Here is a 16,590-nt window from a genome sequence, read left to right as displayed (position 1 = left end):
TTCAGAGCTCAGCCACAGACAAAGAAATAAACGTATCAATTCCCATCTAATTTTACATCTTCGCATTAGATTTAGCAACCAATCCCTCACGGATTTTCCCAGTGTGGAACTGACTTTTGACAGCCCCACGAAGGGAGGCCCCAGGGGGGCCCCTGGTGCTGTCAGCAGCTCCTGTCCCAGGGGACGTGCCTGTGCCAGACCTACCCTCTGGCTGTGCACGATGTTCTTGTGCTCGCGGGCCACGCGCGTCGCCCATTTCCGCGCCTCCTTGTTCAGGCTGTGCTCCTCGGTGGTGCCCGTCTCTGACTCCAGCTGCCGGCTCTGCAACGGGCAACAGGGCATGAGCTACGATGGCCCAGACCCTGGGCTGGCCTACAGGGTAGCTTTGTGCCACATTTATCAGCCTGGGATCCTGTTTCTTATGAAACAAGGAAGGTGCGACAAGAACTTGCTGGTGAACTTCGGGATGGGACCAGGTTGTGGGAAGGCAACTCCAAAAGGCAAAAGCTCACAAGAATCCCATTTCCAAATAAACAGGCATTGTAGGAAGCAAAGATCATGGAATGATGATCTTTAAAAGCCCTGACAGAGGCAGGGACATCTTCCACTGTCCCACGATGCTCCAAGCCCTGTCCAAGCTGGCCTTGGACACTTCCAGGGGTGGAGCAGCCACAGTTTCCTCAGGCACCCTGTGCCAGGGTCCCACCACCCTCATGGGGAACAATTCCTTCCTAAAGATGAAAGGTTTAGTGTGACCAAGGGGCTCATTCTTTGTAAACTGTGATCTAACCACAAAGCCATCAAATATTTTAGCACAGCACGGCAGTTTCTGCCCAAAAATGTTTGTGTCTGCAAAACAGAGTCTGAAATTTCCAATCACATTTTTGATATTGTTCTTACTCATGCTTTTGTTGTGTCAATGACAAAGAGTAAAACTGTCCCCCTCAAGAAGTTCCAACTAGAGCAAGATGAAATAGCTCTCTGCTGTCTGTAGGCTGAACTGAGCAGGAACATTTTTCAGCATGGAATTACTGAAATCATTCCCAATCTTTCCATCATTTCCATTTGTAACAGAGTCACAGAATCATCTTCCATCTCTCAAGATATCCCAAAGCCACATGGATACAGTCCTGGACAACCAGCTCTGGACCAGACAACCTCCAGAGATCCCTTCCAACCTCAACCAGTCCCTGTGATTATTTTTCTGATCCCATCACTGCAATCCACAACTCCCTACACTCCTTTTTATCACAAGTCCTGACATATTTCTGCCCAGCCTTTCAGATCAACCAAAAGAAATCCCTTATAAACTGACTCAAGAAGAGAGAATACGCACAGAAAGAAATGCCTGTGTCACAAATTTCTCACTCTGTGTGGTTCAAATGACACAAATTTTCTTCATCAGGTGGAGTATGAAACTAGAGAAAAAGCCCAGAAGGATGAAAAGGTTGCTTAGGCAGGAGAAATCCAAGGTTAGCCATCAGAAAAGGGTAAGAGAGCTGCAAGACATGGAATAATTCGCAGAGTAGCTGGGAAGCCTCCAGCTGCTGCAGAAGAAGAGATGCTGTTATCAGGTATTTTAGCAGGAAAAGTGGAATTACTTGTGTCAAGGAAGGATGAGAGCTTAATCATCTACACCAGCATTTGGCACAGACTGGGGTAAAACCAAGAGACACCAGGAAGTCATTCTGAAAACAAGATTTTCCTGGCCCCGTGGAAGAGACAAAAATTACTACCTTTGGTTGACAGCCTATCAGGGATAGAATTGAAAAAGAGGCAAAATTGGTTCAGCTCATTGCTTGTTCAGTGAAGTTCTTTGCCAAAATTGAACTGGCCTTTATTCTGAGTGTTTAATTAATAAACTGGCTTTTCTTTAATATGATTTAGAGAATCATATTCATTCATTACTGGCTTCTCTAATTACCTCTGTTAAGCTACTCCATTGCAAACTTGAAGGAAACAACACATGGATTTATTTAGGCACATCCAATCCTTAAAGTAACATTTCACCTCAGTTTTTTTCCAGTTTATCACATAACTTCTTCCACAGCTTCCACCTGAGCCTAAACCTGTGCAGAATCTTTGACATTCCCTGTTCCCTATCACACATCTGAGCCCATAACATATTTTTGATGTTCCCACTGCTCTTGCTCCTACTCAACAGTTCATTTTCATATGGAAAAAATCCAGACTTTTTAGCCACTTGATAATCTCCTCCATTATCCCAAGTGTGATTTTGGGCTTTAGTCTATTTATAATCAAAAGCACTTGACCAGAAAAATGAATGTGGACTTTGTGGCTATTCTTTAAGGCCTCCTAAAAAATAAAGGAATTGTGTAGGATCAGACTTTTGTTAGTTATTTATAAAGCAGTATTGCACCCAGGCAGACCTCACCCTTGCTTAAAGTTCTAAAAATAACACAAAAATAAAAATGTGGCAATGAAAAGCCTGAATTCTGTACCCTCAGGGAAAGACGGACTGGACAGGAACATCAAGAAAATGAAAACCATTAAACAGGTGAGAAGAAAGGAGCCAAACCAGATTTATCTCCTGTGGACACTAAAGCCCAAATTGCAGGGAAGAAGGTGGAGGAACTGAAGGGCCTGATCCTGATTTACTCCATGAAGCTCAAGTGTTTTCAGGCCTGGAATGCCTCAATTTAACCTCTTCCAAAAAGAGAGGGAAACCAAACCCACTCTGGTGGCCAAGGAATGAAGGCAGAGCCAAAAAACCTGAGCTAAACATAGATGGACACCCTGCTGCTCCCTCAGGGCTTGGGTTACAACAAAAACAGTGTTTAGTGCTAAAAATTCCACCAGTAAACCAAACACAAACTTCTGGATGGCTCCAAGCAGCTAAAAAGCTCAGGGGCAGCAATGCTGCTCCTTAAATTAACAAAAGCATTCAGGCTGCAGCCCAATGTCACTTCTCCATTTTGGTCTGAAATGTTGGTGCAGGTGCAGGGTTTGCCTCCCAACAGGCCAAACTCAGCCTGTATTCTTATTTATCTGGGTACATCCGGATGCAGATGGCACAGAGCTGTCTTGAAAGCAAAAAAAAAAAAAAAATCAACTTCTGAGCCTCAAAGTTCCTTCTTTTTGTGGCTGAAGCCTGAAGTTCACTTCTAGCAAGGCAAAAAGCAGAGGACATTTATTGCATGCAAAGCACCGACAGAAAACACAGCTAAAAACCAGGCATTCCTTTTAAAGAGGGGTGAAAACAAGAAGTTTCCATGCCAATGCTGCAGAGGAACACTCTGGGGAGGAGGAAGGAACACACATGACATTTTTCACACAACTCACTGCTAAACTCAGCAGTTCTGAGAAAATCGTGAGCCAGCTCTGGGGCTCCTTCCAGTCTCCTGTTGCTGAATTCATTTAATTTTAATTTAGCCAAGAGTGAGCTGGGGCTGACTCATATTTCAGTCAATTTCCAGCATTTCAAACTGGACACTCCTCATCTCTAAAAATTCAGATTTTTTTTTGCATAAAGGGGACGTTTTTCCCATCAGAATAACAAAAAATGACTTAAATCCACTATTATTATTATCACATATATGTTACAATAAGGCTAAATCCAAATAAACCTATTATTGCTGCTTTATGGAACCACATGCTGCTTTTTAAACCAACAAATTTATAATATATTATTAATACTAGACAATATTATATAAATCTAATAAATTGATGAGGGGGCTGCAGAAGGAAAGGGAACATCAGACCTGGCAGGGCTGTTTTGGTTTGGGTTTTTTGTTTTATTGTTTTTGTTCGTTTCAATTTTTTGGTTTTGTTTTGGAAGTTTAGAACCTTAAAAGTAATTATTTTTATTAAATATCTCTGATCAACACAGCTTTGTTATTCCTAGGCCTTGATGTTTCTGCTTTAAGAACTTCTGTTGTATACAAGAGATGAAAAGCACAACCCTTTTGTTAAAATTAATTTGAATCTTATTTATTTCTAAAGTTTTTTATTGTTCTCACTGAAATTAATCTGGAAATTAGAGTGCCAAGTATTTTTGTTCATTTATTTCTATTCTCACCCTCATAATTATCCTCATTTGCCTCAGCTCTCACAGCAGCTGCATTCCCAGCCAATTTTCCCAAAAACCTATTAGTACTAGAAATATGAAAAAATTGTCCTCATTAGGTAATCAAAGGCAAAAAAAAAAGACTTTTAAAATCAACTTTGACCCAGAAAAATTGATTTTGTGGATATTTTCAATACAATATAAACAAATTTGTAGTTCTGAAAGAGCAATTTCTGCTCTCTGATTTTTGTTGTTAGAAAATTCTCAGAGCTTTGCTTCAATTTTGTTTCCTGACTGCTACAAGCCAAAGAATTCTCTCTAAATTAAAATTAGGTGGTGCAAATTAAAATGAAATCAACTAGGCAGTGAAAATTAAAATAAAATCCAGTAGGTTGGGAGCCAATTCCAGCTCATTACACTTAGGAGAAAATCAGAAATGATCTTCACATTCGACCTAAGTTAAATCCCCAATAGATCTAAAACTTTCCTTTTTCTTCAGTATCAACCTCAAATATAAATATCAGATCTCAGATCTTATTTTAAGCACAGATGGGGTGGGAGGGATTAAATAAAATGCATTTTAGACAGGCACAGAAGGAAGGCAGAGCTTTGCCCACTCACACCCACTGATCACTTCTTTACCTGAATGGCTGCAATTCTCCTCAAAAAGAACTCCTAATTCTGAATAAAATTAAATAATTACTTCTTTGTAATATATACTTAGCCTCAAAAAGGTTATACTTGAAACCAGTCTGTTCCAGTATTAAAAGGTTGATCAAAGTAAATAATAATTTTTTTTTTTTTTTTAGATTTAGGTTCAAGAAAGTTATAGTTAAACCTGGTCTGTTCTGGTATTAAATGTACAGACCACTGTAAATACAGAAATATGGGCCCTTTCAATGTAACTTCTATAAAATTCCTTCATGCTGAGAAATTCCAAGATGTTCTTCTGAGAGTGAAGAGAAATTCATCTGTATTTTCACAATCTACCCATAAAACAGCCAAGTTATGTGGGGGGAAACTGCAAAACTTTCCTCCGAACTTCCTGAGGTGTTTTTGTACAAATTGAGAAGGGAAAAAAAAATATTATTTTCATGTCAAGAAGCTGTGGGAGAAATCAGCTGGGCCGCAGCTTCTCCTCACGTTCTCTGAGGAAACAGTGAATAAAAAACAGGAAAAAGACCCCAAAAATGAAATGTCAGCTTTCCAGAGCCCTTCTCCTCCCATTCCAGGGACACTTTTGTGTCACCTGCCTCCCTTTCTCACGTGATAACCCTGGGGTCAAGGAAAAAGCAGCTTTTCCAAGCAGGAAACAGAGAAATTTCCTTTCTCCTCTTCCCTGTTCTCATGGCTTATCTGTGAGCACAGGGCAGCGTTTTTCACACACTGGATTTCTGTGGAATTCAGGAACATCCCTTCCCTCCTGGGCACGATGAAACTGGAGAATCACAGCAGCCTCTGTGGAAGGCCAAGATGAGCTGAGTGCATTTCCTTGGGAGGATAAAGGAATTTTAAAATATTCTTTTCCATTCTCTGCTTTGCTGGCTGTAAATCCATGCTGGGAATTCTACTCTGGGGAGGATTAAAGCTTGCTAGGAACTGATCAATCTTTTCTTTCTGAGTGTTTTGAAAACAAACCATTTCTTTTAGGGTAAGTGGTTTGTTTAAGGGATACTTTTGAAAACTTTCTTTTTTAAAAATAATAATTTATGTCCATCAAAATGAAGCAAAACAATTAAGTAATTTAATTAATTTAGTAACATCAACAACTGATTGAATTCCAGCTCAAAACAATTTTTATAGATAAAGGAAAATACCTGATTGATGTAAAACATTCTGAAGTGGTTTTCTCTTGGTGGCCACTCAAGTGTACATTTTGCCTAGAGCAAGTGGGATTTTTGGGATCAAAAATTCTGGAACTTGATGGAAAATTGTTTAATGCCTTCCTTTCTTAGGAACAGACCCTTTTGCAGGCTCTGAATGTGAATGTTGGGATCACTTTGGAAGCAAACCGGGCTGGCCCTGACTCAAGCATTGCACAGAAATCCTGGTAATAAAACAGAAGTTTGGGATGGACCATGGAAAAGTGGAATTTCCACCAGAATTCAGATCTCTCCATTCAGAGCTCCACATCCATGTTGTTTATAACATTCCTCCTGCCTACAGCCCTCACAACTCCATTCCAGTAATAAATACTCTGAATTTTGGGCCCAGTCCCAGTGCATCAGACCAAACAGAGCCCACAACTTGTTCTTGGGAAAGGTGCACATTAAACTTTTGATGAGATTTATTTATGATTCCACTTTTTTCTTTCAGTCTTTGGTGTGAAAATTATCATGCACAACCCGCAGAAATTAAGCCAACTGAGAAACCTCTGCAAAACATTTAGAAACAGAACATGTGGCAAAAGAATGCTTGGTGATTGTTCACCATCAATTAGAAAACACCCAATTTCTGACCAATTCAAAAGCCTGAGCAAGAGCTTTCATTCTCTTGTACTTATTGATTAGAAATGGGATTGCCCAGGTAGGATCCTGTCAGCTGAGCAGAACTACACAGATCCCAAAGAAGCATAATTGAATTATTTTGGGGAAAACTGGTTACAGCCCAAGCAGCTGCAGTTTAAAAAGCTGCAGAGCACTGAGGAAATGCAGGAATTCTGCAGCCCCAGAGGGTTAACCAAGCAAAGGAGGAGGAACTGAGACATGAAGGAGCCATTCATTCATTGCCTCCAGAAACTCCTGGAGCGAGGCAGCACCGGGAGCACACGCGGACCCTGTGAGCCCACACAAGTGCCATGGCACAGCATCCTGGCATTCCTCACACTGGGCACTTTCATGGGAGACACTTCCAGCCCTCCCGGCCATGGAATGGCCCTCTGGAAAAAGCCCAATGAATCAGCAATGGGGCTGCATTTCAGCAGAGCCTGCAGCTCTCACACCTCTCCCTCTCACACAGGAGCAGCAACCAATTTCACACAGCACTGTCTTGAGCTGTGAAATTTTAATTCATGCCCCAGCAGATTAGAGTATCAATTACAAACCCCCAAATTGATTAGAATATCAATTACAAAAGGAGAAGTGTGAAGCTGCCCCCCACTAATAACACCCTTAAATTGATTTTTCCTCCTTGAAGTCTCATTGTGAAAAAAGCTTTTTTTTCCTACCTTTTCTGTTTTATATAGATAGAGGTCGTGCATTCTGTTGCCACCTGCCCAGAGTGTAAATCCAGCATCCCACATGCACAGGGATAACACAGGGCTGACCAGAAACACCCCAGGTACCTCTGCTATGGTCATTCTCATAGCACTGACAGGTGAGGGCTCAATCTCCACCAGCTGAACTGCATTAAAACTCTGGATGCAGGGAGTGCACAGGGATGAGAACACAGCAGCAAAGGTTAGAGAGGCACAGCAAAGACTCAGAAAGATTCTGCTCACTGTTACCAAGAACAACCTAAAATTTATCACAGAATATCCTGAGTTGGAAGGGACCCATCAGCTTCATTCAGTCCTGCACAGACACCCCACCAATCCCACCCAAGAGCATTGTCCAAACATTTATTTATGGGAATAAATGGCTCTTTCTGGAATAAAAACCAAAATCAGAGTTTGTTGTAAGGGAAATACAAAGGAGAGCCAGTCAGAGATGTCAGGGTGACTGGGAAAGTCACCCTTCTGCAGGTCTTGATCTGAATCACTTGAACACAGATCAGGACTGCCCAAGTCAGTTCAATAAAGAATTCAAGCCAGAAAAAGTTCATAAGCTTTAAAGATCCAAACTTATTTTAAACAGCTGTTTCTTAAAATACCATCAGTAATGTCAATGGGACATCAAGAATCCACTTTAATCAAGGTGCTGTTTGGAAATGCACTTACACACTCTGATTCACCCACTTTTAATGTCATTAATGATTGCTTTGGAAGCAACACAGAAACCAAGATAAGATTCTTGCATATTATTTTGGAATGCAGTGTTTTAACAGCATTATTTTTAGTAACACTCTCTATATGTATCAGTAAGTATTTCTCAAGCAATTTAGCTGTGCAGGGACACTTTCTTTGGCACAGTTGTAACCCAGTATTAGTGAATATTATGAGAACCTCACCAGCAGGATAAAAAGGCAAGAAAATTTAGTAGGAATTAGGTTGAAAGCAGTGCAACAGAGGACTGTTAGTCACAATCTGGAAGCCAAAAAAAGATTCTGCTCTTTTGTGGATGATGTAGAGCCTATTTGATGCTTTTTTTACCATCTCCCACCTCCTGCAACCAGGCCACACTCCCTTTCCTTCCCAAAAATACCAGCACGAGGTTAAACCAGACTGGGATACCAGTGATTCTCTTCCCCATTTAGAACAATCTGCTTTAAAATAGAGCAGGAGCAAGTAAGTGCAGGGGTTCACAGGGCTCTTACAGTGTCACTGTCGCTGGGCTGGAACTGGAAGGGCTGAGGTTTGTGGAACACGGAGTTCTCCTGCAGGAACAGCTGGAGGTTGTAATCCCGCACCACCTGAGGAAAGAAAAGCTTTATTTAAACTCTTTGTTTGGCCAACTGAAAAACAGCTGGGGAGCAAAAACCAGCACGGTTTCCAACTCAGATTAAACCTGCAGCAGAAGCTTGGGTGCACCAGCAGGGAACTGAGGACCTGGGTTGTTCACAGGCACTGGCAGGACACACAGGGGGTGACAAGGACCTAAAATATCCCTGCCATTTACCTGCAAAATAGAGGAAAAACACCAACTACTCAATAGGCTGTCACTGCCATAAATATTTTCCCCTCGTCTTATGGGTAATTTCCTGTGCACTGCTGTTTCTTGAGATGAAAAGTCTTAATTTGGCAGAAATTATTAATTGTGGGAACTGAAAAGACTTATTTGGAATAATGCATCCAAAATCAGTCACAAACTTCATCTCTCTTTATTAAATTGCTTTCAGAGAAAACTCTCCAAGCTTGCATTTTGCTGAAGCAAAACTCCTTCAGCTCCCAAATTTGTTTAATGATACGTTTCAGGCAGCATGACACAGATCCCTAAACAAACCTCTTATGTCACAATTTACACAGATTTACAAAGAAATACCCCGTGATTGCAAGATGAAAAAATAGGATCACTGGCTGAAGAACTCTTACAGAGCATTCACTGCCTCAATTGATGAAAATGCATCAAAATTATATCAATTTATTACCAAACTGGGGGTTTACATGTACAAAGGAGATAATAAAGATGGTATTTATCCAGAAATAGCAGCGTTGTGCATGACCAAGAACTCTGTGCTGCATGGACAATGGGAAATAAAACTTGTTCTCTAATGCAGCAAAATGTTGATGCTTGTGTTGCTGAAATACTGAACTGTAAAAAATTAATCTCCAGTTAAAGAAAGTAAATAGTCCTCCAGGGCCAATAACACTCTCATCTAAACCAGAAAAGTACATAATTACTGCTCCAATTTGAGCAGTTGAACATAAACACTCTCAAATGGGGAGAAAACAGACAGGGATTTGCATCACCAATTCCCAGAAATAGAAATTCCGAAAATACTAAAGAAGGAAGCATCTGCAGCTTCAGAGGATGCTCAGCACTGCTCTGGCATCAGAATTATTTAATTTAAGCAGCTATTCCATTGAACTGGCCTTTAGCTCCATGTGAACACTGACCATGGCACACAACCCTGGGCCATGCCAAATATGTGGAGCTATTTTACCCTCAATTAGGAACACCCCCAAAATGAAGTTACTGAGGATGTGGAAACCTCCATAGGTATTTTTATGTGCTTTCCCCACAGAAATCTGACTCCCAAGCAAATCAGTTCAAAGCAGAAAACTCATTTTTCCAACAGCACTCCTAGGAGATTTCCCCTCAAAACAACAATAAATGGTTAAAAATGAAAACAACTTTATCAGAACAGGAGGTTTGGGAGGATGTGCAAGCCCAGCACATGAAATCCTGCATTTGCACAAAATATTGGACAATTGATAAAAAAGAGAATAAAAAGACTCCAAAGCAACACTGTGTCCTTGGGGTTAAGCTGCCACTTTTCCAAATAGATTTCCTGTTATTCAGTAATTAAATCAATGTTTTTACATGGTTTCTTTCTGAAGTCAATGTCAATTGACAGACTTGAAATTAAACATTAAATAGGCCCCATATGCAGAAACAAGGCACAGTTAGAGATGGGCATAAAGGAAATTATTTGCCCTCTTACCAGAAACCTCACAGAAATGTTACTCAAAACAGCACATCGAATTTCAGAAAATATTCCAAGGAAAATCAGATTTTTTTTTTCCAAAAGTGAGGGGCAAGAAGTACAATTCTTGAGTAAGACTGCTCAAGTGAAAAGGAACTTAAACTGCATTTTGATAAAATCACAGCCCCAGACTGGTTTGGGTGGGAAGGGACCTAGAAAATCATCTTATTCCAGCCCCTCTCATGGGCATCAGGGACATCTGATCCAAGGAGCCATCCCTGGCACTTGTGCTCCTAAAGCAAATATGATTTATTTCCATCCTGCAAACAGAAATGGAGTTCAGATGGAAGAGCAGAAATATTCCTCCCAATGACCTGAACTGTCTCTTCTATGCAGAGCCTGCCAAGCTTGTGCTGCAAACTAACAAAGAACAGGTGAAGCATTCAAAACCCCCAATAAATATTTAAAACCTCTGCTTTGATGACAGGTTTATTCTAAATTGCTAACAAATTTATTACATGTTTAACAACTCAAGCTGCTTTTGAAAGACGTGGATGGGTTTTGGTGGAGAGAAAATGTTTTTTTCTGGGTTCTTTTTTTTTGGGCTGATTAGTGCAACCTGTTATAGAAAGAAAGGATAAGCAAAGCCTGTGGAAAAATCCACCAGTCAATATATTAAAAGAAAAGCACATATTTTCAGTAGCAAAGCAACAGAAATTTTTCTTCTCCACATTCCTGAAGCACAAGGAGAGAAGCAAACGGAGTTGCAGAAACCAGCTGTAACAGCCCTGTTGAGACCTGCCAGCTGCATTCACACTCGTGTCCCTTCTCCAGGCCTTGTGCCCATGGAATAAAACAGAAACACAGCTCACACACACACAGCCTGACTCGGTGCCTGTGCAAAATCAGCCAGACCCAAAGCTCTCCGAAGCACCCCATCCTCAGCACACACAAATCTCTGAGGAAAGGATTCCTGCTCCAAGGAAATGTTTGGATATGGCAGCTTAGAAATGGATCAAAGTCCCAACCAGGCAGCTCCCAGAGCATTCTGAACACAAAGGATCTGATACAACAGTGAAAAATTAATTATGCAAACATTATACAGAAGCCTGTTTAGCTGAGAGGTTACAAGCCAGCATTTCTGGGGAAGGTATTTGAAGCAGACCTGAGTAATACACCCCAAGGTAAATTATTGAAAGTCCTTCTACAACTGAAGAGAAAATGGTGTTTTGATTATTTTTACAGTTGCTGCCAAGTAAATTCAAAGCTGAGGGTGAAGCCCATTTTTCATGCCCTCCCTTTAGATCTCTGAAGGTGTGAGATCACTTGCTTGGAGGTAAATAAGGAATGTGTTAAATAAGCTTTTGCTCCACATCTCTGTGTGAGCGAGCTCTGTTTCTGGGTGGGTGGTGGGTAAGGGAAACGTAAAAAGGAATATTATGAGCAGCTTTTTCTGAGCTCAATGGCAATTTTTTCCTCTTCTTTTAGCCCAGCAGATGAATTATTTAAGTATCAAAATCACCCTGGAAGCAATCATGCCTCTCTCAGTCTGGCAGCTCGACAAAGCAAACAAACCACGTCTACAACAGGGCTCTAATTTGTTTGCTGTGTTTGCCACTCTTAATTCCAGGGAGAAAACAGCCTAATAGCTTGGATTCTGAGCTGACAGACAATTATTAAGGAATGATCCAAGCAGTTTCCTGGGGCTTTGCTCCACATTACACCCTGCAGAACCCTCAGCTGCAATTTCCCCTCCCAAACGTGCAGGGCGAGGAGAGCAGAGCATCTCTGGATGCAAATACACTCAGGGAAAGGCAGTCTGGGTGCTGGAGGAAAAATTCCTCCCAAGAAAATTGTCTGGTGCCTTTGAACTCAACACCACTCAGGAGTTACCAAAAATAACAACCTTTCGGTTTTGTCATGATTTTGGAAGCATATCTCAGGGGATTTGTCCATGCTGCAAGGATTCAGTTACAAAGCATCATTCAGCAGTTCAAACTTACCCTGCTGGAAGTCTCCAGTAGAAACTGGAATGTGTTTTGTACAGCTTGGCATGTCTCTAGTTCAGTCCTGCTGAATGCCATTAAATAATCCTTAAGGTGATCATATATATTTCCATCGAGAGCCTGCACGAGGGAAAGAAATAAAAAAAAATCAGGAAAAGCAGGAAATAGCCTGTATACAATTTATCACCCTGGGACTTGCAAGATGCTCACACCATTTTTTTAAAGCAGATTTACACCTGTGAGGAGCGGACAGAAAGAGAAATGCAAGAAGTACAAGTCTTGAGTAAGACTGCTCGAGTGCAAAGGAACTTCAACTGCATTTTGATACAATCACAGCCCCAGAGTGGTTTGGGTGGGAAGGCACCTAGAAAATCCCTCACTCCTGGCAGCAGTGACAGTGCTGGGCTCCATTAGATGGCAGCACAAAGCGCTGCAGCAACATCCCAGCATCTCCATCCAGCTGTTCCCAGGGGCAGAGCAGCCCTGGAGCAGGGAAAATGCTCAGGGAGATGTCACTGAGGGCAAGGAAAACACCCAGAACTGCCAGGCCACGGCTGCTGCCAGCCAGAGAGTTCCTCAGCATCTGGATGGGACACTTCCCCAGCTGTTCTGGGCACAGAGATACAAAATAAGGAACACAAATTTATCCCAAATTTAGCAGTGACAGCGAAGTTCAAATCCCAAAGCTCTGTTGTGAGCAGAGCTGTAAAATCACATCATGTAAAACATCACACAGGGCAGGTTAAATGTTAAATATGACGGTGTTAAATATGACTTTGCAAGTGACTGACAATGTCATTTAAATAGTTAACTCAGGATGTATTTAAATGTTCATTATATAGATTTTTAAATAGGTCATATTTCACAGATATCCATTTAAACAGTGTATTCATGGAAGCCCCATTCCATTCCAACACACTCAAGAATGTGCTTCTCTAGAAAATTGTATTTGATTATTTAAATAATTTTGAAAATTTGGGGGGGAAGAGTGAAATTGTGCAAGACTCCAGGAATAGTTTCTGGCCCTGAAAAATCAAACCGATGTTTAAGGTGAGGTGAAGAGACACAAAAAATCAGACACAAATCCTGGGAGTGTTGGACAAAGCTTGGAGCAGCCTGGGGTAGAGGAAGGTGTTCCTGCCCATTACAGGAGTGAACTGGATGAGTTTTAGGTCCCTTCCAACCCAAACCATTGCAAGGTTTCATGGAATTCCTCAGAAGTTAGGAAGAGCAGAAGAGATCATTCCTCTGCAAAGCTTTCCCACAGCCACCTTCAGTGAGGGATGCTTTGAGGGGACAATCAAATTGTGGGACTGGAATTCTCACATCCAAACTCTGATATCCCAAACCCACACTACACACTTCACCATGCACCTTCCAAGTGTAAAGGAAGTTTTAGCAGATTGTTTCCTCCAGCCTTACCCATTCAACCTGCCTCAAACCTAGCAGTTCTGTGGCCATCAGGAAGCCACCATGGCAAACCAGTGGCAAACTGGGAATTCCTCCCAAGCCCCCACAATGTAGCTGGGTCACTCAGGGGTTCATTCAGGCTTGGATTGAGGGGTCAGAAGCCAGGGCAGCTCCTGCCCCAGGATGGACTTCCCAGAATGGCTGGGAAAGAGCCACAGGATAACTGCTCCAGCCTCCTGCCAGTGCTGTCAGCTCCACCAATCACTGTTATGTAGAATTTTAAAAAATTCTTATTTCAAGAGTTATGTAATACCAGCTTAGAGCCAATTGAGGAAAGCATCAGGAAATTGCCAGCAGCAAATGCACAGAAAGCAGGCAGCCATACACAGACACGGGTTCAGTTCTTGCCTGTGCTGCTGTGGGTTCACAGGATTTGAACATTCCCTGTGCTTTCAGCCCTGCAGGGACACACAAGTGCCAGAGTCACCACCCCACCCCAGGGGCACTCATTCCACATCCAGCCCAGCAGCAGCTCAGCCCTGTGCTCACAGAGAACACAAATGATGGTAAACTTGCCAAGACTGCCTGTGCTCTCCCTGGGGGACCACGGGGAGCCTGAAACTCCCCCAAAACAGAGAACTGTCACCTTCTATCTGCTCCTAAAGCTTTTCAGCTCAAACACCAGGGCTGGAGCACAACTCTGCTAACAAATGTAAAGAAACCATTTCAATTTGGCAAAGCAATTCTAAGTGCTCCGTTTGCAAAGCAGCTGTGACTCTTTTCATCCCACGGTGCCATAAAGGAGAATTTCACAGCTCCATATCGAACCCAAATGTTGTTTTTACGTCAGCCCCCGCACCAAGGGCTCGTGCCATCACATTTCAGTCTGAAATGCTGAGCTCTGCCCTGGCTTTCCACACTCTGGGTGCTCTGCAGAGCCAGTGGAGAGGAGCTGGTACTTGTGTGCTGTGATTGATCCCTCTCCAAGATAGATGGCTAAAATAGGTCAGCTGAAAGGCAGGATGCCAAGGGCCCATTGCTCGTCACTGACCGTGAATAGTGCCCCCACCATCAGCTCACAGAGCCCAGCCCCACACGTGCTCATTCCCTCCAATTATCATCCACACTGCACCGGGCATTAATTCATGTCCAGCTGCAGCCTGCACTTCAAGGAATAGTAAAAAAACCCCAAAAACAAAAAGGGGAGAAATGTCAGTAATATCAACTTCATTATCTCCCCCCTCCTCCTGCAATGACCTCAGCTCTGCTGAGATGGCAGAAACCCCCACAGCGGGGTACAAAAAATAAAGATATTTAAGAAAGGACATCAGAGCAAAGTGTGGCAAAACATCAGGGAGCACATGGGTATGTCAGCATGTGAGAACTGCATTACAGGCTGGCTCCTTTCATTAATTAAAAGCAGTTTCAACATGATGAAGTTCTTAAATACCGATGAGAGCTGCCAGACCTGAAGTTCTGAAAGCCACTGCAGTATCACACAGGCAGTGCTGAGAAAGCAGCCTCAACACAGGCTAAAAAGCACAGAAAAGGTGGCATTCCATCAGCCACAGCATCAGAGAGCTGGCTGGTTCCAGACTTGCAGCAATAATGGATTTATCCTTTCTGTAAAATGGCAATTATTACATCGAGCTGCACGTGTTCATTTTAAAACAAAAGACTTGACTTGCTGAACTGTAGGATATAAATTAACATTCACATGGGGTTTTATCAGCTGAATCTCACTCACTCGCAAACACTCTGACCCAAACCACTGAACATCACAGGGTTTGAAAGGAAAAGTCTTTTCAAAATTTCTCATCACACAACTTGGAGGGGAAACTGGGGAAAAAAAAGAAAATCAAAAAACCCAACACCCATTATTCCTCTACAATGGCTTTTGTTCTCTTTCTGACTCTCCAGAGAGCACTAAATCACTTACTGTATTACAATCCCACTGAAAAACCTGTCTTTTTGTCAACTTCAAAAGGAAATCAAGGTTGTTTTTTTTAAAAAACAAATCTGGCATCAAACCCAAGATAATACGAAGTTAAGTAGCACAAAATTACAATTTCCAAGGATAGAAAAAAGTCACTGTTTTTTCAGAAATCATTTCTTTACAGCAGAATTGCCATACTAAAGGTACAAAACTACCTCCCCTGTGTCCAAGCTTGAGAAGATAAAAGCTGGAATTAGGGCTGAGAAGAGTTGAAGCTGTTAATAAACACAATGGACACACAACTAAATTAAAGCCTATTTTTAGAAGAGATCCTATATATTAACTCAAACCAATAAAATTATATACAGGGGGAATGGGACAAGAACATTTTGCTGATTTCAACATCAAAGATTCATGTACAACTTTGAGAGTTTTTCCCTGAAACAAAACTTCAGTCCCAGTTCAGATCATTTTCAGGAGAGTTTTTTTGTTTCAAGAGATGATACCAAACATTTTGGGAATTTAGCTTTAATGATTCTACATTCTATGAAAATTCCCTCAAAAGCAAATATGTAAATAAAAGTATTTTAGCTATTATTAGGACATTTGGTTGCCTTTGGGAGGCTGTTACTCATTTAAAATAACATACAATGCAGAACAGACCCTGTGTAGAATTTTCATCTTCATTTCTGTGACTGACTTTGGTCTCTTCACTAAAACATTTACAGGTCTCAGCCACACTCTACTAAAAAATTACCATTTCAGTATCTTGGAGAAGACAGAGAACAAGCTGAACTCCTCTGTATTTTTTATATAAAAAGCAAACAGAAATTAAAAATGGAAACTCTGCCCAACACAACTCAGAGCAGAGTTGTGTGAAGGCGAGTTTTCCCTGTTGTGCCATTTATTTCTGAAATACTCCTGGTATTCTGTTCCTGTTTGTCTTGCACAGAAACTCCTAAAATCTGTGCTGAAGCTGTGGGTAATAATTTTACACTTTAAATTCTACACTTTAAATTCAGGGGTTC

At 41.6% G+C, this 16,590-nt stretch overlaps 1 protein-coding gene across 2 annotated transcripts in view; it reads right to left on the bottom strand.

Annotated features, from left to right (window-relative positions):
• The window catches only part of FCHSD2 (FCH and double SH3 domains 2), a 119,930-nt gene that overhangs the window by 20,506 nt on the left and 82,834 nt on the right, over window positions 1-16,590 (bottom strand). The window contains exons 9-12 of one of the 2 annotated variants that reach the window (XM_058018637.1): window positions 12,214-12,336; window positions 8,441-8,536; window positions 7,311-7,382; window positions 205-321 (exon numbers count right to left, since the gene is read on the bottom strand). In XM_058018637.1, coding sequence (XP_057874620.1) covers window positions 205-321; window positions 7,311-7,382; window positions 8,441-8,536; window positions 12,214-12,336 — 408 coding nt within the window. The remainder of the gene's footprint in view (window positions 1-204; window positions 322-7,310; window positions 7,383-8,440; window positions 8,537-12,213; window positions 12,337-16,590) is intronic. The other variant, XM_058018638.1, reaches the window with a different exon arrangement.

The sequence above is a fragment of the Melospiza georgiana genome, chromosome 2, assembly GCF_028018845.1.
Source record: "Melospiza georgiana isolate bMelGeo1 chromosome 2, bMelGeo1.pri, whole genome shotgun sequence".
Lineage (NCBI taxonomy): Eukaryota > Metazoa > Chordata > Aves > Passeriformes > Passerellidae > Melospiza > Melospiza georgiana.
The sequence above is the reverse complement of the archived record's forward strand: the minus strand, read 5'-3'. Positions and strand labels throughout refer to the sequence as shown.